Raw genomic sequence first — 24,731 nt, forward strand, 5'->3', positions numbered from 1 at the left:
CCCATGGTCAAGTTATTCATGTTCTTTCCCTCCATATCTCCCATATCTTCATAGGCAAAGCTGAATTGCACTGGATTTTACAAGTGTCATTAATCAAGGTTTATTTCCATATTATTGATATTTTCCCTAAGGTGATCATTTAGAGTCTACATTCCCAATCATATCCCCATTGAACCATGTGATCAAGCAGTTGATTTTATTCTGTGTTTCTACTTCCACAGTTCTTCCTCAGAATGTGGATAGTGTTCTTTCTCATAAGTCATAGCAATATACATAGTTTAACTGGTAAGACTTTTCAGAATGTTCTATAGCTTAGTGATGATCTTAAACTATGGCATCTGAAACCACACACACAGAAACATGCATAGAAATGCATTCATTCCTAGTAGCTAATTAGATATCTATATACATGCCTATTGATTGATCTAGATCTTTATATCTAAATTTACTTATCCATTTTTATGTGCACATTTTATAAGTGAAACTTTATCTCAGATGAACCAACAAAATCTTATCTCATGATAAAAGTATTCACATCTTTAAAGGTGTCCTAGGAAAGGTTAAGCTTTTGACACATTTTCCAGTGCCAGAATTATTTCAAGAATTAATTCTATTACTACACTTGGTATTTTCTCTATCTGAAAATCATTCTAGCTCAATCCAATCCTAAAGACTTTAGATTTAAAGCAGAGCCAGAGGGGTCTCCAGAGGCCAATTGTATAATTTCCTTATTTTACAAATGGGGAAGCAAAGGTCTAGCAAGCTCCAGGGGCTTTCGCAGGTCAGTCAAACAAAAATACCATAAGAAATGGGATTGTAGCTTGGTCATTTGATTCTAGAGTCTCCTCTTTTGATTGTAACACCAAGTGGCTTACAGAGTGGCGGCTTTTCTTTAGCCATAGTATCTCTAAGTTAACATTTCCTTTAAGTTTTAAAGGATTGAATGTTCACCACAATATCATGGCTCCTTATTCATTGAATTGGCTGATAATGAGGTCAAGAGTGACCTGATTGGCACCTCTGAACTATCACAACATCCTCTCGAGTACATTATTAATTTCTATGAATATGAAGGCTTGAGATGACTTAATGAACTTAATGAATAAATGAATGAATGAGACACAGAACTCAACTTAATGAAGGCAACTGAAATGAATGGAAAATGTATCTTTCTCTCAACTGCTTTTTAAACACCTTCACATTCTAGATTGAAACATTTTTAGTGTTTTGCATCCTTTAATTAGAACCTTCTTTAGGGCCTCTTTCACATCTTTGTTCCTTAAACTGTATATTAAAGGATTCAACATGGGAATGACCACTGTGTAAATCACAGCTGATATTTTGTCTGTTTCTAGGGAGTCTTTTGATTTTGGTTGTAGGTACATAAAGATCAATGTACCGTATAATACGGTGATAGTCACCATATGAGAGCCACAGGTAGAGAAAGCTTTGAACCTGCCCTCTGCAGAACGAATCCTCAAGATGGCAGCAATGATAAAACTATAGGAGATGAGGATAATCGATAAAGAACTAATAGTGTTAAACCCAGCAAAAACAAAAATAAGCATATGTTTTGTGTGAGTATTTGAGCATGACAGAGGCAAGAGAGCAACATCATCACAATAAAAATGATTGATGACATTGCTGCCACAGTAAGATAAATGGAAAGTGAGAATAGTGTTAGGCAGTGCAACCAAAAAACTGTATACATAAGGTATAACAACTAAGAGCAAACAGAGTTTTGGAGACATAATGACTGAGTAAAGCAGTGGATTACAAATAGCTACATAACGATCATAAGCCATGGAAGCTAAAATATAAAACTCTGTTATTACAAACGTAACAAAACATCCTACTTGGGCTGCACATGCATTGAATGAAATGGTATTTTTCTTCACTACAAAATGTACTACCATCTTTGGTGTGATTGCTGAGGAATAGCAGAAGTCAACAAAAGCTAAATGACTAAGGAAGAAGTACATAGGTGTATGAAGTCGAGAGTCCATCCTGATTAATATAATTAGTCCAAGATTCCCTACTACTGTGACTGTGTAGATGGCTAAGAAAATTATGAAGAGTGGTGCCTGGAGCTCTGGACGGTCTGTAATCCCTTTGAGAATAAATTCTGTTGCTTGAGTAAAGTTGAAATTTGCCATGTATTCCATGGGTATGATCTGTGTGGAAAGAAGAATTGCAATGCCACATAAATGATGAGGGACTTTTGTAGATGCACAAGTCCTTTTAATGGCCATTTCACATTTAATAGATATGATTATGGGGATTTTTCTTTTGTTTTTGCTTTTTTCATTCATTTAAGCATTAAGATCATCCATTCTGTGCATACAACAGGAGTGATAACATGATAAAAAATGAGAGTATTATCTCTACTTTAGTAATTGAGACATTTAAAGCACTTCAGAAAGCCTAAAGGGCTACAAAACCAATTCATCATCATATTGTTTCTAAACAACTAATTCTAACTTGAAGTGGAGGGATGAGAAAAGACAGGTATAAAGTAAATATCTACTGTTTGCCAGGCACTGTGCCTTAAGTACTTTACAAATACCATTTAATACTCAAAACAAATCCAAAGAATGGATACTGTTATTTTCCCCATATTATTCCCAACCTGTGGCAGAAAGGGGTTAAGTAACTTGTTCTGGGTTAAATAGCCGATACATGCCTGAGGCTTGATTTTAACTCAGTTCTCACTGTCTTCAGATCCAGTACTCAACCAACTGTATTCCATATTTGCCTCTCAGGTGGGCTACATAATTATTAAAAACCAGTCTATTAAAAAATCACAAACATTTAGAGCCTGTTATATTTAAATAGCTCTGTTAAGTGTTGAAGATAAATTGAAAAACATAAAATTGCCTCTTATGTCAGGCAGCTTAGATTCCCTCATGAAAAATCAGCATGAATACACAAAAGTAAATGCAAAATACAAATCAAACAAGGTAAGTCCTTAGACTGAATGATGATATAATCAGGGAGTCTCCCTTAAGAATTTGCAATGGAATCAAGGTCTTCAAGGAATATGGAAATTCTAAGGGCAGATGAGGAGATCCATGTGGAAGGAGCATAATGAGAATTTTATACTGGCCCTACCAGAAGGGGTGGAAGGGAAAAATTTGTTCTAATGGCCACAAAGACAGCATACACACATTATGTGTAGTGCTTAGTGCTTGGTTAGGCATGGAAGAAGCCATAGTCATCCATCTTCTGCTTCCCAAGCAATGACCAGTTTTCTTGACTTTCATGTTCCCACGGGATTTTAATGACTTTGGAAGAGATGGTGAATCCTATAATTTTGTGACTCTGTCTCACTTAAATCCTATTTATGGAGAAGCCAAAAAGTACCAGAAATGATATCATTTTGGTCTTTTTCAAGCATTAAGGATAACAACCAGCCAAATAACCCACCCATTAATCAACCCAACCACCATTTTACTCTCTACATATTAAGACAACAAAGTATAACCAAACACTAAAATAAAGGAACATATTAATAAGTGTAAGAGATGTGCTTATATGCAAGTATATGTTTAATATGTATATATATATTTATGTGAATATATATGTTCATATACATAAAAAGAAGCATCTGAAATGGGATTTTAAGGAAGTTAATTCTTTAGATAGGAAAGAATGAAGAGAGATTACATTCCAGTTATATGGGACAGATTCTGCAAGGTCATAATTTGGGTAAAAAAGAAGTGGAATGTCAATGTCAGGGAATAGATTATAGATCAATTTGCCTAGAACACAGAGTATATGCAGTAAAATGGTATTTATTAACTCTCAGTGAGTTGCAAATGTTGTCTGGACTGTGAAGTCTAATTGCCTTTTACTAATTCAGATTCTTCCTTTCCTTTTCTGTCATATCTGATCTCATATGTAGGGAGATACTTATCTGAGAAATTTAGAACTTTATAGAAATGTGGTGTTAATATTATCTATTCCATTATTGTTGAACAAACTTTCTTGCTGGATACTATTTTCTTCCTGGTTTTTCACAAAATTTCTTTCTTGACATGTAGATGATAATGCTTACACTATACTATACTATACTATACTATACTATACTATACTATACTATACTATACTATACTATACTATACTTTTTAATGTGATTCCATCACATTTCAGAAGGCATAATGAACATTTGATAAAGATTTTTCTTACAATTTATATATCGTGCCTTAATTGCTACACCGAGTTGTAGTATCATATCAGAAATCAAATAGTGGACATTTTAAACTAAATATCCTAAAGGCATAATTTCAAATTCATGTGAAAAATAGAAGTCAATGTCTTCCTCCTAGTATCACATATTTTTCAAATAGCCCCATCATGAGGCAAAAGCCATACTCTCATTCACCCAAGAACAGAATCTTAACATTAACCTTGACCCTTCAATTTCTTTTATCTCATTGTATCCAATGATTTGCTACATCTTGGCATTTTTTCTGCCCCCAATATCTTTGGATATGTGCCCTTTTCTCTACTGACACAGCCTCCCCCTACTTTCATTAACTTATCACTGTTTATCTGAATTATTGCAATAGACTTCTAATTTAGCTGTCTCCAATCTAAACTATTATCTATACTCTGACTTATCTTTTAGCAAGCAGAGAGGGAGAGAGAGAGATAAATTTAGGATCTAGCATTATGAAGATAATTTTGGAAATGTCAAATTTCATATTCCTACAAATCATTTGGCATGCTTCATTGTAACTAAGATAATATAAAGAGATCTAGACACAGATCTCTAGCATCCTAATAGAGCTTCTTGGGTAGGAAGATTAGGGAGAGGACAGGAAAATTATTGTGAAATGGAACATAGGAAAAATTGACAAGCCAGGGCAACATATTTACTGAATGTGACAGGGAAGATGGGTGCAGGAGAGCAGAGATTCAGCAATGATTCCTTGATTGTGAATATGGGTGGCAGAAAAGATTGCGTTTTTCTAAGCAGAAAGAAGACCATCTGGTATAGGGATGAGTTTGGTGGTTATAAAAAGGAATTATATTTTTAACATGTTGAATTTGAGATATTTAGACCCTCATTGTTGAGGGAATGAGATCACATGCCATCATATTACTTACGATTGATAGGATCATAAGATGTAAGTGACTTGCTATCTGAACCACTCAAGATTATTCCCACATGACTTAGATCACAGATCAAATGAAGTCTTTAATAAATCTTCTTACTGAATATGTCTTTATACTCACAGGTAGATGAGTTATATGTGGTGAAGGTATCGTGTATTTTAGTTGCAAGTTTGAAAACGATGAATTATTTCTTGAAGGAAAGATTGGTAGAGAGAATGCCGATCTAAAATAATGTTACAAAAAGCAGAAAGAGAAAAAGAAAAAGAAAATAAATGGTTTTAGGAGAGATGGTATTGTTAACTATGCATTTCTACAGTGTTCTATAGTTGCCAGAGAACTTCCCTTCTATTAATGAGATCAAATAAAATAATACATGTAAAAAACACTCACACAAACACTACATTTCAAATAGGTACTTTGTAAATGTTTATGCCCTCTGTCCCCTCTTTACAAAGTATAGTATAGTATAGTATAGTATAGTATAGTATAGTATAGGATAGTATAGTATAGGATAGGATAGGATAGGATAGGATAGGATAGGATAGGATAGGATAGGATAGGATAGGATAGGATAGGATAGGATAGGATAGTGTAAGCATTATCATCTATATGTGATAGATGAAACTAAGGCTAAAAAGTGACATAACTTGGGTAGGGCAATACAAAGTTAGAAGTCAAATCCTGGACTTTGGAATATAAGTTTAATTCTTCTTCCACTCATCTGTGCCCCTGGCCAATATCCTTTTTTCCCCCTCAAGTTTGAGGATTCCATGACTGATCACTGCTCTTTCCTCAGGGCATTCTTAATCAGATACCCTGAATATATCCTTCAATTGTTATTATTTTTTCTATCATGTAGGTTATTGAAAATATTCTCTCTACTCACACCTTTCCCAAGGAAATGTAGAACAATCTAGAAGGGAGATAAAGAGGCTGGATTTACCCAGTTTACCTGTCATCTCTGTTAGAAATAAAATTATTCTACCTCTGCACAAAATTATTCTGAAAACTGAGTGATATATTTTTTTCTTTTTTCCTTTTGGGGACAAGCATAAAACCCTATGTGGATTTAAAAATAAATCACAGTTCTCAAGGGAATAAAGAACAAATCTTCCTTAATTGTATTTACATGCTTCAGAATCATTAAGGAATGGATGCCTCCAACCCATATTTGTGGGACCTAATTCCATTTGACCTTAAATTAGTCCATTTGGGATATTGTGTTTTGGCAAGAATATTGGACAGAAGGCAAGAGGCCTTGGTTGTACCTCACACTTCTATTTGTAATCATATGCATGAATTTAGTTAGACTTCCATTTTGGGAAGGGTTTACCTCACAAGATCCTTTTGAGAATTAATTGAGATCACAAAAAAATTTGATATAATTAACATATCTGTCACTGGGTGATTCATTTGTGTTTTTATTAGTGAAGTAGAGGAATTGATTAGTATCCATTCTCATGTTAAGGGTTTATTTATGTTCTAGTCACATGGCACTGGAACAAATAAAAAAGTGATCTGGAGGCTCAGCACCAGATTTTTAGGAATTTATTAATTTAGAAAGAGAGAGACAGAGACAGAGACAGAGAGAGAGAGAGAGAGAGAAAGAGAGAGAGAGAGAGAGAGACAGAGAGACAAAGAGACAGACAGAGAGAGAGAGACAGAGAGAGAGGGACAGAGAGACAGAGAGACAGAGAGAGAGAGAGATTTCAATTTAACTAAGTTAAGGGAAGATCAGATCCCAGATTTCAGCCCAACTTACTCACCTCCCACCTGTGCTACTACTTGCCAAGTGCCAGCCCAGGGAGTCAGTCTGTTAAAGGGTGGAAGTTAAAATGACCCTCTCCTTCCTGGGTCAGCCTTTGAATCACCTCTTTCTCCTCCTCTCAGGTGCTATTGCATGTTGATATTTATGTTGATGATCATAGTCAAGGCTCACAGTGACCCTGATGGTTATGCCAGGGCTAGATTTGGTAATCAGGACCAATGTCCCCTAAATAATTTACTTCACACAGAACCTAGAAAACAAAAGCTTTCCCTCCAGGAACATAAATTTTATAGGGGAAACTGATAATAAAGTTGTCCTATCTAGGGACTGAATATTGACATCATAAGGGATATATATGTGTGTACACACACACACACACACACACACACACACACACACACACACACACACACACACACATATATGTATATGATTGTGAGAAAGGACATTATTTTTGGTTTTTGTTTTTAAGCTGCTCAGCTCCCCTAGCTCAGACTAGGCCATGGGTTTGCTTACACTTAAGCATCTGGTCCAAGTCTCCTCACTAGATGTTGATATTACTCATGCTTAGGCCTTTGCTCTCTTGTTCTTTCTGGCCCAGTTTGGCTGCTTGACTCGAGTTCTGTGGCATCTATTTGCACTGTGAAGTATTACATTGGCTTGTTAAATTTTATTTTGTAGTAGATTAGTACATTGATATTTTAAAACTAAAAATACAACCGTCAGAAAATTGCATTCATTACACAAGAAAATATGGTACACCCTATACCAGTGAAGCCTTTGTACCTGTGAGGAGCCAGCACTGAAGGAGGTGCTCCATTCCCTCTCTCACTGGTGCCTGAGGACATTTTTCGCATTTCCTGCCTTGCCTCCATCCAGCAGCTCAAAGTAAGCACTTCCTCCCTCTTTTCTCCCTAGGGTAATACAGGGGGCCCATATGCACCTTGAAGTTGCCTTCTGGGCATGCAAAGTTGAAAAATCTTCCCCAATTCTGCTCTATACAATGGAATGGAGAGAAAAAATGATTTTTTTTTCTCAAAAGGAACATTGAAAATATCAATTTGGTTGAACCATCCAGTACATGAAAGAGGAAAGCATCAAGAATCTATAGTGGCAGTTTGTAATTGTTAGGATATTTTAATGCGAGTTGGTGGAAGAGTGGATAGAGTAGAGCACTTGAGATCACTATGACTAGTACTGAAATCCTCCCTTGGGAAGTTATGTAGCAGTTAGGAACACTGGGAGAAACAGAAAGCATCTTGTAGCTTTCTTGTAGCCATCAACATCACTTCCCCTACCACCTCCATCAGGAGCTTCATGACAGTCTAGGACTTAGTAACCAATGCGCAGACAGACTACTACATTTGTAGTCATTTCAGTTATAAGCATTAAAGAACCAGAAAATAATGTCCTTGCCACCAAAATCCTTGTATTGTCAAATGACTGAAATTTTGCCCCTCTTTTCACACTTCACTTAATGTGAAACAAAGGCATATAAAATTATACCTTTATGCAATTCTCTAAACATACTAAAATGTAGACACTAAATGCTACCCCAAGATAAATAGGTTCATGAAATGAAAGGTCAAGTTAATAACAAAGTGTGCATAGTATTGTAAAGTTTGCATAGGTATGCAGATTCTGTTCACTTCTCTTTTCCTTTTGATAACTTTGAGATTCAGACTTAGTACTGGTATTGTTTGATCAAAGAGAATTTACAATTTGATAGCCTTTTGGTTATAGTTCCAAATTGTTCTCCTGAATGATTGGACAATTTCACAATCCAACCAATGGTGATTTAGTATCCCAATTTTTCCACGTCATTTGTAACACTGATTATTTACCTTTTATATAATATTAGCTAATCTGATAGGTGCAAGTTAATAGCTGAGTTGCTTTACTTTGCATTCCTCTAATTTATAGTGCTTTAGACCACTTATTTTCTGAGACTATTCATAACTTTCATTATTTTTTTCTAAAAACTATTCATATTCTTTGACTATATATAAGCAGTTGGATAGTATTAAATTTTATAAACTCAAATCCATTATCTCTGTGTTGGAAAGATAAGGTATTTTTAATGGCTACAATTACATTTATTTTTAATAATATTTTATTTTTCCATTAACATGTAATACATTAAAAATAGTCATTATTTTACAGTTTTGAATTCTAAATTGTCTTCCTATCATCCTTCTTTACCTCTGTCACTCTCTCTCAATTTTTCCCTCTCCTCAATATAAGCAAGCTATTAGAAATTTTTCATGTGTAATTATATAAAACATTTTGACATATTAATCATTTTGTGTTAGAGATCTTAAAAAGAAAAACAGAAAAAAAGTGTAATATAGAATGTTTCAGTCTGTAGTCAGAGTCCATTAATTCTTTCTCAGAGGGGAGATTGCATTTTACATCATGAGTCTCTGACACTGCCTCAGTTCACTTTATTAATCAGAATTACTAAGGAATTCACAGTTGTTCCTCAAAAAATATTTCTGTCACTTTGTACAATGTTCTTCAGGTTCTCCTAATTTCACTTTTCATCAATTCACATCTTTTTTTTCAATTTTTTCTGATATCCTCCTGTTTGTCCATTCTTATAGCACAATAGTATTCCATCTTAATCATATACCACAACTGGTGAAATCATTCCCCAATTCATAGGAAACTCCCCAATTTCTAATTTTTTGCCACCACAAAAAGAGCTACAATAAATCTCTTTGTACAAATAGGTCCTTTTCTCCTTTTTTGATGTCTTTGTGATATAGAACTAGTAATGGTTTTTATGAATCAAAGGCTACAGACAGTTTTAGAGTCTTTTGAGCATAGTTCCAAACTGATTTCCATAATGTTTCCATAGACTTACAATTCTATCAACAGTGTGTTAGTGTCCCAATTTTCATGCATTTCATCCACTATTAATCATTTTCCTTTTCTGTCATATTAGCCCATCTAATAGGTGTGAGATAGTACCTCATAGTTGTCTTAATTTGCATTTTTCTAATCAAGAATGATTTAGATCATTTTTATGACTATAGATGACTTTGATTTCTTCATCTGAAAACTGTTGATATCCTTTGAAAATTTATCAACTGAATAATGGCTTATATTAAAAAAATAAATTTGACTTAGTTTTCTATCTATTTGAGGAATTATATTTGTCAGAGATTCTTGCTGTATTTTTTTTATTCAGTTTTGTTTTCCTTCGTAAATTTTTATTGTAATAAAAATATTCCAAATTACTTTTTCAAAATTACAGGATTTACATTGTCTCCCTCACTTCTTCACTCACTACTTCTGGAGGTGACAAAATTCAATTGGGGTTATACATATATTATTATTAAGGGTATTATTATTAAGGTGTGAGAAGCCAGCACTGAAGGAGTTGCTCCATTCCCTCTCTTCCTGGTGCCTAAGGACATTTTTTTTTTGCATTTCCTGCCTTGCCTCCATCCAGCAGCTCAAAGTAAGCACTTCCTCCCTCTTCCTCCCTCTGGGGTAATACAGAGGTCCCACAGGCAGCTTGAAGTGGCAGTTTGGACATGTAAAGTTGAAAATCTTCCCCAATTCTTTCTTATACAATTGAATGGTGAGAAAAAAGGAACAACAAGAACATCAATTTGGTTGAACCATCCAGTACATTAAAGAGAAAAGCTTCAAGAATCAAGAGTGACAGTATGCGATTATTAGGAAATTTTGATGCCAGTTGATGGAAGAGTTGATAGAGTAGAGCACTTGAGATCACTATGACTAGTACTGAAATCCTCCCATGGGAAGTTATATAGCAGTTAGGAACACTGGGAGAAACAGAAAGCATCCTGTACCAGGTAACCAACAACATCACTTCCACTACCGCCTCCATCAAGAGCTGCATGACAGTCTAGGACTTAGTAACCAATGCACAGACAGACTACTACATTTGTAGTCATTTCAGTTATAAGCACTAAAGAACCAGAAAATAATGTCCTTGCCACCAAAATCCTTTTATTTTAAAATGACTAAAATTTTGCCCCTCTATTTCCACTTCACTTAATGTGTAACAAAGGCATATAAAATCATATCTATATGCAATTCTCAAAATATACTAAAATGGATATATTAAATACCATCCTAAGATAGATGAATGAAATGAAAGATCAAGTTAATAACAAAGTATGCACAGTATTGCACAGTAAAGTTTACATAGGTATGCAGATTCATTGCACTTCCCTTTTCCTTTTCATAACTTTGAGATACAGACCTTGTACTGGTATTGTTGGATCAAAAGGAATTTACAATTTGATAGCTTTTTGAGTATAGTTCCAAATTGTTCTCCACAATGTTTGGACAATTTCATAATCCAACCAGTGGTGTTTTAGTATCCCAATTTTTCCACATCAGTTGTAGGCCTGGTCATTTCCCTTTTCCATAATGTTAACTAATCTGATATGTACAAGGTAAGAGCTGAGTTGCTTTACTTTGTATTTCTCTAATTTGTAGTGATTTAGACCACTTATTCCCTGTGCCTATGCATAACTGACTATTTTTTCTAAAAATTATTTATATCCTTTGACTATTTATATAAGCAAGTGAATAGCATTAAATTTTATAAATTCAACTCCTCCATTATCTCTATGTTGGAAAGATGAGTTATTTTTAATGGCTATAGTTTTTTAAAATAATATTTTATTTTTCTGATTAAGATGTAAAACATTTAAAATACTAATTATTTTAAAGTTTTGAGTTTTAAATTGTGTTCCTATTATCTTTCTCTACCTCTGTCTCTCTCACTTCTGCCCTCTCCTCAAGATGATAAACAAGCTATTAGAGATTTTTCATGTTTAATCACATAAAACATTTTGACATATTAGTCATTTTGTGTTAGAGATCTTAAAAAGAAAAAAGAAAAATAGAAAAAATTTAATATAGACTGTTTCAGTCGACATATTTGTCATTTTGTGTTAGAAATCTTAAATTAAAAAGAAAAATGAAAAATTGAAAAAAAGTGTAATATACAATGTTTCAGTCTGTAGTGTGACAAGGAAATCACTTTAAAAGACTGATATATATATATATATATATATATATATATTAATTTAAGGTTGCCAAGGAATTCAGCTATGTAATTCCTAAATGAAAACTCAAATCAGCCATCAGCCTTTTATAGAGTTTAATTACAAACAGGAGGAAGAAAGGAATTAGAGATAGAGAGAGAGAGAGAGAGAGAGAGAGCGATAGGGAAGAGAAGGGAATAGGGCTTAAATACCCCTTCTGTTTAGGCTGGGCCAAAAGGCCCAAGCCCTTAGATAGCTGGGGCAAAGAAAAGAGATCAGTCCCTATTACTCACGTGACCAAAATGGAGAAACAGTCTCAAAGGCCCCCACCTTCAGCTTCCTTCAGAGCAAGCTTCTCAGAGCACACTCCAACTACTCAGACAAACTCCTCAACCACCACCCTGAGTCTTCAGACCCCTCTATCTTTAAGGAAACCATCCAAGTTCCCTCCCCTCAGTTCTCACATCTACCAATCACTGTCCATCAATTTCCCTGTGCCAATGGAGGCTCTAGCTTAACCCTGGACTGCCCAGAGGTCTCTGGCTTTGCACATGTCTGTTGAAGGTCATATTCTCAAATAATTAAATCTTTGATCCTTTGCTACAGCCCTTCCTAAATCCTGCTAACCTGAGTAGGGTAGAGATTGGAATAATTAAATTTTGATCTATGCTGCAGCCCTTCCTCAATCCTGTTAGGACTGAGTAGGGTGGAGATTGATTCCAAGTATCTCCATTTTATCAATTCTAAAATCAATCATGACTCAAAGAAATTCCTGTTCTATGCTTAAGCATAGGTCAAAGTCCTTTCCATTGTTCAGCAAAAGGTTTCTGTCCTAAAGTAATCTTAAGAAGGGAGGAGGAGGAACCTCCCATGCCAATGGGGTTCACATTCCAATAGACTATCAGTAAGAAATTTTTCAAGTATGAAATTTCCCAATGGTGAAATTTCCAACATTTATAAGTCTAAGTAATTTTAAGGTTTACAGTAGTCAGACTCCATTAATTCTTTCTCAGAGGGTAGATGGCATTTTACATCATGAGTCCCTGGGACTGTCTCAGTTCACTGTATTAATCATAATAACTAAATCATTGACAATTGTTCCTCAAAAAATATTGCTGTCACTTTGTACAATGTTCTTCATTGTCCCCTAATTTCACTTCCTCAAAAAATATTGCTGTCACTTTGTACAATGTTCTTCACGTTCCCCTAATTTCACTTTGCATCAATTCATATCTTTGTTTTTCAATTTTTTTTTCTGATATCATCCTGTTTTTCCATTCTTATAGCACAATAGTATTCCATCCTAATCATATACCACAACAGGTGAAATCATTCCCCAATTCATAGGAAACTCCCCAATTTCTAATTTTTTGCCACCACAAAAAGAACTACAATAAATCTCTTTGTACAAATAGGTCCATTTCTCCTTTTTTTGATGTCTTTGTGATATAGAACTAGTAATGTTATTTATGAATCAAAGGCTATGGAGAGTTTTAGAGTCTTTTGAGCATAGTTCCAAACTGATTTCCAAAATGCTTGGACATACTTACAACTCTATCAACAGTGTCCCAATTTTCATGCATTTCATCCAATATTAATCATTTTCCTTTTCTGTCATATTAGCCTCTCTGATAGGTGTGAGAAAGTACATCATAGCTGTCTTAATTTTCATTTTTTCTAATCAAGAGTGATTTAGAGCATTCTTATGACTATAGATGACTGATTTCTTCATCTGAAAACTGTTGATATCCTTTGAGAATTTATCAACTGAATAATGGCTTATATTTAAAAATATATTTGACTTACTTTTCTATTTTTTGAGAAATTAGAGCTGTATAAGAGATTCTTGCTTTATTGTTTCCATTCAGCTTTGTTTTCCTTCTTATTTTTTTATTTTAATACAACACTCAAAATCCATTTTTCAAAGCTATATGATTTACATTGTCTCCCTCCCTTCTTCACTCACCACTCGTGGAGATGACAAAATTCAATTGAGGTGATACTTATATTATTATTAGCCCTAAAATAGACTTGGATTTGATGTTAGTGACAGGAGTGAATCCTACCAGACTGCCAGACTTCCTTAGTTTGAGCCTTGAGCCAAGGTCCAGTTGCAATTCTGTGGTGCTGATAAGATCTGGAGTTGTCCAACTGTCACTCTGTGTCTGGGGCTAAGCAAGGTCCTGGAGGCTGCTTTTCCTTAGTCTCTCTGGCTATTCCCTTTGAAAATCTTGGGAATACCACATTTACGGTTTGGGAAGAGAGAAGTGGCAGATTGGCAGGGGTTGGAGAAAACAAGGCTGACAGAAAAGAAGCAAGAATATCTTTTGTCTTTACCTATTTACCACAGCAGAGTGCAGACAAGTCTTTGACCCTGCAGGCTGGGAAGCCATTTCTGGTTGACCTGGCTCAAGTTTGACCAGGCTGACAGTACAGCAGTGACTGAAGAACTTGTGGAGACAGTGTTTTTAAGAAATATATATGTTTATAAGGATATTAGAAGTAGGTTATTTAGTTAGTGTTTTGGGAAATAGAGTAAGGAGATAGGAGATCTGATTTTTACTAGATAGAAGTGGTTCTTGTAAGAGATCTTGAGATGGGAGTGTTTGAGTTAGACTCCTTCTTAGACTTAGGGAACCCCTTATCTTTGAGTCCTATCAAATATCCTTTAATTCCTTTACCTTTAAAATACTAAATAGAGGTTTTGAATTTGTACAGTTGTCTCCCAGACTCTTGCTGCTAGCTAGTTTTTATTAGGCGGAGCCAGAGATGCAAAATTTTAGGGTTAGGTTTAGGGTTAAAGTTTGGTTTAGGGTTAGGGTTAGGATTAGCGATTGGGTTAGTGTTAGGGTTAGGGTCTATCAGCTGCTCATCTCATCTCACAAGACCCAATTTCAACAGACAACCAGCTGGCATTTTTACCAACAATAACTAAGAAGAAGCTTTTAGATACAGTTTCCAAAATTATCTTAACATTATCACAGAAAAATATTTTCATATTATTTATGTTTGTAACTGAATATTCTCATAGAAACAAAACCCCAAATATATAACCAAATAAATAACTGATACATCACATGTTTCTATATGCATTTCTACTGAAAAAGTTTTTTTTTTCTTGAAATATATAGCATTCTTTTTTGCAAGTCCCTAAGAATTGTCCTGGATCATTGTATGGCTGTTAATAACAAAGCTGATCATTTTTAACCCTTCAACAATATTTCAATTATGGTGTATAATGTCCTCCTAGTTCTGCTTGTTTCACTCTGCATCCATTCATGTAAGTCTTTCTAGCTCTTTCTGAAGTCATTCTGCTTATCATTCCTTATAGCACAATAGTATTCCATCAACATCATATACTATAATTTGTTCAGCCATTCCCCAATTGAAACACATCCCTTTAGTTTCCAAATTTTTGCCACCATAAAAAAGAACAGCTATAAATATTGTTGTACAAATAAGTCCTGCAAGCAGTTCAGGCTTGAACAAAGTTATATGAACTTCTGGGCTTTACTTCAGACTGGTGACATGGCCTGAGACTTCAAGGTGTTGGTCTGGTTTCTGGGGTGCCCTGTTGTTGGTGCAGTCATGGTCCTGGTCTCAAAGTCAGCCTTTGTCCTGTCTCTGAACCAGGTGCAGTAGGTGTATGTGTGGGGGAGAGTGTTTGGCCAGCACTCCTCTGTGTACAGTTTTGCTTCTGATTCCCATTTAACACATGAAAATTGACTCTGTCTACTTTCAAGTTGGATTCAGTGGGAGAATTCCCTCACACTGTCTTGGTGTTAGTTGTTAACTCTGGTATTTTGATGCACTTTTAAAAGATTAGTTTGGTAGGATTGTCAGAGTGGTTTCAGTTTTCACCGCTTTTAAGCGAACATTTTGGCTCCATCCCATTTCCTTATGTTTTAATCTCTTAATTTCTATCTTGGAATCAATACTCTATATTGGTTCCAAAGCAGAAGAATGGTAAGAGATAGGCAATGGGGGTATCAGTGAATTTCATAGGGTTACACAAGAAGTGTCTGGATGAGATTTGAACACAGGACCTCCAATCTCTGTCTCTCAATGCACTGAGTCACTTAGCTACTACTTTTACTTTTTTTCTAATCTTAGTTGCATTTATTTTGTTTATACAAATATTTTTAATTTAATATAATCATTACTATCCATATTATGTTTTATAATTCTCTCAATCTCTTCTTGGACCTTTATCCATATATATTACGGATAAACTATTCCATATCATCCTACTTTGCTTTTGGTATCATCCATTAATTTAGATAATTTACCAAAGTTGATCTTTTCTTGATATAGAATGAGAGATGTTGGTCTATTCCCAATCTCTGCCATACCATTTTTGTCCATTTCCCCAACAGTTTTTTTTTTTAATCAAATAGTGAGTACTTTTTCCAACAACTTGGATCCTTTGATTTATCAAATCCTATATTACTAACTTTTGGGTCCCTAAACTATTCTACCTATACACCATTCTATTCTGAACCAAAACCAAATTGTTTTGGTGATTACTACTTTGTAATACAGTTTGAGATATGGTTCTCCTAAGGCACATTCCTTCAGTTTTCTTCACTGATTCCCTTGATATGCTTGAGTTTTTGTTCTTCCAGACAAATTTGGTTATTATTTTTTACTAGTTCTGTATAAATTGGGGGATGTATGCTTGGTATGGCACTGATTTAGTAGATATGTCTAGGTAAATTTTTAATTTTTCTTTGGTGTACCTATAAATAATTCACATTGTTCTAATTACTTGGATCTGAATTTGTTTGAAAAGTGTTTTGTAACTAAGTTCAGAACATTGCTATGTTTCTTTTGGCAGGTAGACTCCAAAGTCTTTAATTTATATAGAATTTCTTTTTCTATCCTTTGCTGCTGAACTTTATTAGTAATATTTAAAAATGCTTGTGACTTGTGTGGTTTTATTTTATGTACTACATCTTTGTTAAAGTTGTAAATAATTTAACTAATTTTCTGTTGATTCTCTAAGATTCCCTAAGTACACCATCATATCATTTGTGGAAAGTGGTACAAAATTATATTTTATCATACTCTTTTTTGAAAAACACAAACCTTCTGGGCAGTTGCCCTATTGCTGGTAGTGGTAGTGGGGATAATAAGGGTTAGCAGTAAGAAATGGTGCTTTAAAATCTTGGAAATTATTTGAAACATTTTTTTTTGTTCTTTTAGATCTTATACTTTGCTATGTGATGAGTAAAATTTCCATATCCCATGTATTTCCCATTGAAAATTTGACAACCTTTTCTACAGAGGATGTGAGCTGAATCCATTGTACTCCTGCTTCTGATTTGATATTCTGTGATTATAGGAACTATAGGGTAAGATATAAAGTGGTTATCAAGAATTAATCTGCCTTCTTTGTTAGTGTGTGTTAGAAACAGCTTTAGCCCCTTGTAGGAGTTGATTATTAAATTTTCATTGTACGTTTTTACACCTCAGTTATTGAGAATCTTAATTTATTGTTTGGTTGATTGTCTAGACTTAAGAATTTTTAATAAGGCAGATGAAATTTAAAAATGACTGCATAGTTTTTTCAGGAGAACTAGTTACATATATATATATATATATACACATATATATTTAGTAGCACATTTCTTTATGATTGATTTATCTCACTAGAAGAATGGATACTATTCACTATTAAAAATAACAATTGTCATTTATATAGCATTTTTAAATTTGCATAGTGCTTTGGTGCATTATCACATTTAAACATAACAGCGTAACCTGATTCTTAGTCACAGAAACACAAAATCTGGAGTTGATGATGAGAAAAAAAGAAAACAAATTAACCATATTAACCATGAAATATTCAAAAAGTTCAGTTACAAGTATATAAGTTATTTATAACCTGTATTTAAAATTTCATTTAGATATTTAGGAAGAAAAATAATTTTAGAAGTTTTCTTTAATCAAAATTCAGGTATTTTAATTCTTAATGCCATTTTAAGCTATATTTTAATGCTATCAGTAAAGTTGCCAGAAGATTAGAAAAAAAATCACTTGTAAAACTGTAAGTGCTTAAGTGTCCTGAACCCCAGTTGAATTCCAGGAAGATTTTTGGTCTATTATTTTAAAAATATACATATATTTTTTAAATTTTACTTATACCTGACAATAAAATTAGCAATAGCTTAATAATAGGAAATAATAAAAATAAAAATTTATTATATTTTGAGTTTTATATTTCTTAAAATTTTAAAGTAATCTGGCATAGTTTTAAAATAAATGTCATTAATAATTCAAATTATTCATGTGTAGTTTTAAAAATTGAAAGAGGGAGTATTGGATAATAAAAGTGTTAATAATAAAGGATTTAAGAAATCTATTTCTTTCTTGAAATTGTACTACTTACTGACTGGTGATTTTTTTCAAGACTTAACCTATTGGCCTCAATTTCCTTATTTGTAAAAGAGTAATGTTAGATCGAGTGAATTTTACAGATGCAAAATTCTATGATTATACCTGAATATATCATTAAAAACAATTGACTGGATCAATATGTTATTTAATTTCCCAGATAACAATGCCTATCAGAAGACCAGTTATTTAGATCAGAATCATAACTAAGCACCATTATTCACCTAGTATTAGTACAGTGTAGTTACCAGTGAAGTACATAGGTAGTAACTGAAAGTAACTTTGGGATCTCAACTTTATATGATGATACAATTCTATAAAACGATGCAACACAATTGACTAGATTGCAAAAGAAGCACAAAAATATAGTGACTTAAACTTCTTAAAAAAGCAGAATTGGCTAAATGGAAAAAGAGTTCAAAAACTCACCAAAAAATAAATACTTAAATAATATAATATTACACTATTCAATTTCATTACAACTCACTAGCTACTTAGTCCAACTTATACATGAAAGGGAATCCTCAGTAAGCAATTTCCACAATATAATCAATATTTTGGCATATTCAGCTCCTCTTGAAAACCTTCAATGCAGAGGAACTCACTTCTTACTGAAAGCAGACTATTGCAATTTTGAACATGTTAGGAAATTGTTGTTAATTGAAAAGTAAATTCTCATTAAATATCAGTGATTATAAAGTAAGGAATCACATATCCTTTAGATAGGTAACTTCAATTAGAACTTTAGAGAATTAGACCCAGTAGTTTATGTATAATATAGCAATTATAACAATATTAATCATTGTAGTAAAAAAGACAGCTATAGTGAGAGGGATTTGATTATTCTGAAATATTTGAACATAGCTGGCAATAAAATTAAGAGCTTCTGTAACAATTTGGAATGTTAAGTGCACAGCTTGTCTTAATCCTGATTCCTGATGATAATAACAGAAAGAATCATTGAGTCAGTAGTAGAAATTAGAAATGTATTATGAGTTCCTCAGCATTAATGGCTTGGTCAGGCTTTGATTTATTTTTACGAATGAGTTAAGTCTGATTGTGTCAGGCTATTATTTCTAGCAACAATTAGAGATGCCTGAAAATTGTATCCTGATCAATTGATTCAGAAGTTTTTTGTTATTGTTAATTTCAAAATGACAGTAATGGATGGTGCTTGTGACACCACAAAGCAGACATTCTAGATGTTGAAACATTTCATAGAGGCCCTGATCTTTGTAAATCCTTCTGATGTCCAGACAAGGAGGCTTATTTGTTGCTAAATTAACAGAAGGACAAGGGAAATGGGAGCTGACTATCTTAAAACAATATTTGGAATTCATTAACTTTCTTAGCAAATGGTTCCTAAACATTAGTAACGTATTCAGTATATCTAGTTTTATTAACCGCATATGTTAACTGACTACCAAAAGCCTGTAAAACATACTGTTGTGTTTCTAGATGAGGTCTGTCATCACTGACTGGGTATGATGAGATTGCTACCTATATTTACTCATACATAAAGTCAGTTCAAGCTCATAATAATGGTGAAGATTTTCCCCCTTAATTGTAAACATTGTTCTTATTTTCCCTGATGTCAAGCCTAAACTTACTTTCTTGTAAATTCTGCCTATCAGACCTGATTCTCCCTTAGTTATCTTTTCTCTCTATTAAGCATTCTCAGTTCCTTAAATTCCTCCTAAAATGATATGGACTCACAGTCTTTATTACACACTAATAGTCCTTTTCTGAGTGCTCCAAAGTTTACTGATGACCTTAAATTATGGTCCTTGAAATTGAACATACATATACATGTGTACATACCTACTAGAATGTGTGACCATTTATTTTACATATACTATATTAATTCTTATATCAGGGCCCCGGCATAGAAATGTTCCAAATACTGTATAATAGACAGAATTACCATGTTTTCTGTGTTGTGTGACAGAAATTTACCCTCCTGCCCTTTCTGGAGTCATGCAGGTGACCTCAACCTGCCCATCATCTAAGTAGACCTGTCTACATGAGCATAAACTTGAACTTGACTCACAGGTGAAAGACAGGAGAAAGGGGAGCCAGGAGGTTAAAAGGGGTTAAGCAAGAAGTTTTCATTCTCTCTACCTCTGACATTCTGCCAAGGAACTTCCATGCTGGGATCTGATGGAGAAGTCATGTGGATAGCTAGATTAGGCCCCCTTTTTCTATCTTTCTATCTCTTTCTCTCCTATTACCTATCCCACTAATTCTAAGAAACTTCATTAAAATCTAAGAACCAGAGAAATAATTTAATTAAAACAGTGTCTTGGTCCTTAGTCAGAGATTATATCCCATCTGCTTAATTTTTGCATTTTATTTGTCCTCATGAATTCCAAATAAAGCCTTCCATCTTAATTAATTCTGTTAATAAATGAAGGAAACAGAGGTTCTTTTTCTGTGTACATATTCCTCATGACATGGGAATGGGGGTGTGGATAGTTTTGTGAACCATGTCTTAAATAGCTATTAACCAATTAGAAAAGTCTCAGGATGTTCAAAGGAGGAGCTGAACATTGAGCTCCTAAAATTTTATTTATTGATCTGTGTGACCGACCTTGAGGGTCTCTAGTCACCAAGAGGGCCAATGGCCTTTGGTTTGATTCTGGTCTAATCAATAAATGGATATATTCAATTATTCAATAAACTGATATCCTACCCTAAAAGCAATCAGTACCTCAAGATTTTAATAAGAATTGGCAAATACATAAGTTTGTATGCCTTTCTATTGATTTATGTATACATTTATATCTATATCTACCTATAATATTAGTACACATGTATACATATGTTCTCTATATATGTACATATGTATGTGCACATACTCTGTATGTGGGAGGTAAACTCAGAAGGAGTTTGGTTTAGAAAAATGTCATCTCTAAAGAAAAGTATTTACACTAAACTCTTCCCTAGCTGTCATGATAAAAATATTCCTCTGCAAAATTACAATAGATAGTATGACTCAAAATCTTACAAAAATAATATAGATATAAAATCAATCTCAAGGTACACATGATATCCAATATTTGCTTGAAAATGCTCATCTTGTGGCTGAATAGGTTCTTATGGACAGTTGATTTCATGAAAATGTCTTCTAAAACAGAAAGTATTTAATGTTTTGTAATATTTTCACTAATGTAAAAATTAGCTCCATAATATACGATATTTTATCTGTTGGGTGGAATTAATCACTTCTTTATTTATTACATGTAAGGTTTGGTGTGATATACTTCAAAAGTACTTTTATATTATTTTTTTCTCAAAAGTAAAAACATGAGTTTAGTAGAACAATTACCATTTTTCTCCTCTATTCACAGAAAGAAATAAGAATAACTTTTCACTGAAGTGTCAGATAGTTAATACCAAAGGTATGAATATTTTCATAGTAAATACTTGCTCAGTAAAAATGAGTCATTCTTTGATGGAGGAATTCTTAATACAGTGTTAGTGTTCCAACATTGTTGCCTTTTCGGGGCACTGAAGTAACCTAAAGTTTTAAAAAAATATATAATGGTGGTGGGGGTGGGGGCAGTTGGTTAGATCAGTGGATTGAGAGACAGGCCTAGAGATGGGAGGTTCTAGTATCAAATCTGACATCAGACACTTCCCAGCTATGTGACCCTGGGCAGGTCACTTGACCCCCATTGCCTAGCCCTTACCACTCTTCTGCCTTGGAGCCAATATACAGTATTGACTGCAAGACAGAAGGTAAGGGTTAAAATATGTATCCTAGGGGATGGTTAAGCTTTTAAAAATCCTCAAGTGTTAAAAATGGGATCAAGAATTAATAATGTGACTCTACTTGGCATTATCTGTACCTGAAAACTGGCCTAGCTAAGTTCTATCAAGTCAAAAATGATCATTAACCTATCATATAGCCAGAAGGGTCTCTAAATGCCATTTCTTTTAACCTCAACAGGTGAGGAATTGGAATTCCACGCAATCTGAGGGATTTGTGCAAATCAGGCAAATAAAAACAATGAGAAGTAGGATTGCAATGCAGTCTTCTGAAACAGAAGTCTATTATTTTGGCCGTGTCCCCAAGAATATTAAATAGTGATAACTTTTATTTAGCCATAGCACCTTTTCCAGATTACCTGTTAAGTGATAAATGAAGGATTATGCAAAACAATATCATGGCTTCTTGTAGCACTGACATGTCAGGTAATAAGGGTAGCATTTTGGTGCCTGAGGGGCACCTCTGAAATCTCACAACCCCCTACAGACTTCAAGCTTACCCTTTATCAAGAAAGTCTTGAATTGATAAAGATTCAATGAATGAGTGACAGAACTCAACTTACAAAATGTAATAAGGAAAAGGAAACTGTCCTCTCAATTGCTTTTCAAACATTGTCTTCATTTTCTGGACTGAAGTATTTTTAGTATTTCAGATCCTTTACCACGAGTCTTCTTCAGGGCTTCTTTTACTTCTTTGTTCCTTAAGCTGTAAATTAGAGGGTTCAACATGGGAATCACCACTGTGTAAAACACAGATGCCATTTTGTCTGTGTCCAGGGAGTGGTTGGACTTGGGCTGCAGGTACATAAAGATTAATGTACCATAGAAAATGGTGACAGCCACCATATGAGAGCCACAAGTAGAGAAAGCTTTGAGCCTGCCTTCTGCAGAACGGATGCGTAAGATGGCAGCAATGATGAAAATATAGGAGATAAGGACAATTGATGAAGAACAAATCATGTCAAACCCAGCAAATGCAAATATCAACAACTCTTTGGTGTGTGTGTCTGAGCATGACAGGGCCAAAAGAGGAATATCATCACAGTAAAAATGATTGATGACATTGGGGCCACAGTAAGATAAGCGGAATGTGACAATGGTATGGAATAACGCAACTAAAAAACTATATATATAGGGAACAGCAACTAACTGAATACAAACTTTCTGAGACATAATGACTGAGTAAAGCAAAGGATTACAAATAGCTGCATAACGATCATAAGCCATAGAAGCTAAAAGGAAACATTCCGTGATCATAAATGTCAGAAAACATCCTAGTTGGGTTGCACAAGCATTGAATGAAATTGTATTTTTCTCCACTACAAAATTTGCCACCATCTTGGGTGTGATTGCTGAGGAATAGCAGAAGTCAACAAAGGCTAAATGACTGAGGAAGAAGTACATAGGTGTATGAAGTCGAGAGTCAATCCTGATTAATATAATGAGCCCAAGATTCCCTACCACTGTTACTATGTAGATGGCTGAGAAAATGATAAAGAGAGGTGCCTGGAGTTCGGGACGGTCTGTAATCCCTTTGAGAATAAATTCAGTCACTTGAGTGAAGTTGAACTTTGCCATTTATTCCATGGGTGTAATCTGTGGGGAAAGAAGAATGGCAATGCCACATAAATGTTGAGGGAATGATCTTTGGATGAATCTAATATTTACAGCAAGAAAGGTTAGTAGTGGTCTGGTTGAAAGAGTTCTAGACTTTAGAGTTAGATTTGGATTTGCTTTCTGCATCTGCTGTCAATTAACTGTATGCCTACAAGCATGTTTCCTTATTTGTATGCAATTTAAATGAGCTGGCTGAGTCAGGTGATCTCAACATTTTTTGATTCCAAAATTCTTTAATTCTGTGACAAAGACTGCAGTTATATCCTTTGAAGAGTTAGAGTTCTGAGGAAATTTTATACTGAAGCACAGCTTTTTCTTACTGGCTACCTCAGGAAAGGAGTTGTCAAGGAGTAAATTGTATTAAAAAATGGTTTTGAAGCATAGAAAATCCTGTCCTTGATGCATATTGCATGGTTGACCCTGAACAAGTTATTTAAACTCTCACTGATCCAGGCAACCATCCAAGATGTTAAGTTTCAGAGAAGAGAACAACCATTTTTGGATGGAGTTTCCTTATCAAGGAAGTTCTTATAGAAATAAAATTATGGTTTCAATCTCTAATTTTTGGAAATATTTATGTAACTCAGTGCTTTGTAAAAAATAATAGATGTTAAAGTAGTTATATTTTTGCCTCCATTTAGTCATTTAAGCATCAATTATCACCCATTTGGTACTAAGCACTAAATTTATTAAAAGCATTAAGAGAGAATAATCTCTGTTTTGAAGAAATGAAATACGTATACTAAACACAGTGAAAAGTGGTTTAAAAAGATCTCATTTGATGTTCACAAAAATTTTTCAAGTGGATATTATCATTCCCACTTTAATCCTAAGCTACTACAGAAAGAGATTCAGTGCAACTGTGAATGACCAAAGAATTCTGTATTTCATTTTCTTCCTTTTTTCATTTGAGATCTCTTCCACAAAATTACTAAAGTGGAAAAATGCATTACATAATTGCACAGGTAAAATATATATCAGATTGCTTACCATCTTGGGCAGGGAGTAAAGAAGGAAGGGTGGGA

The 24,731-nt window shown here is 34.1% G+C and overlaps 2 protein-coding genes across 2 annotated transcripts; both read right to left on the bottom strand.

Annotated features, from left to right (window-relative positions):
• Positions 1–1,196: 1,196 nt before the first annotated feature.
• Positions 1,197–2,156, bottom strand: LOC100617233 (olfactory receptor 1038-like). Its single transcript, XM_016422865.2, has one exon. It carries the CDS (start codon positions 2,154–2,156, stop codon positions 1,197–1,199), a length of 960 nt encoding a protein of 319 aa, XP_016278351.2.
• Positions 2,157–22,707: 20,551 nt separating this feature from the next.
• LOC100617117 (olfactory receptor 1038) lies at positions 22,708–23,667 on the bottom strand. Its single transcript, XM_003341524.3, has one exon. The coding sequence runs from the start codon at positions 23,665–23,667 to the stop codon at positions 22,708–22,710; it is 960 nt and encodes a 319-aa protein (XP_003341572.3).
• Positions 23,668–24,731: the final 1,064 nt, after the last annotated feature.

Source organism: Monodelphis domestica, chromosome 6 (genome assembly GCF_027887165.1).
Source record: "Monodelphis domestica isolate mMonDom1 chromosome 6, mMonDom1.pri, whole genome shotgun sequence".
Classification (NCBI taxonomy): domain Eukaryota; kingdom Metazoa; phylum Chordata; class Mammalia; order Didelphimorphia; family Didelphidae; genus Monodelphis; species Monodelphis domestica.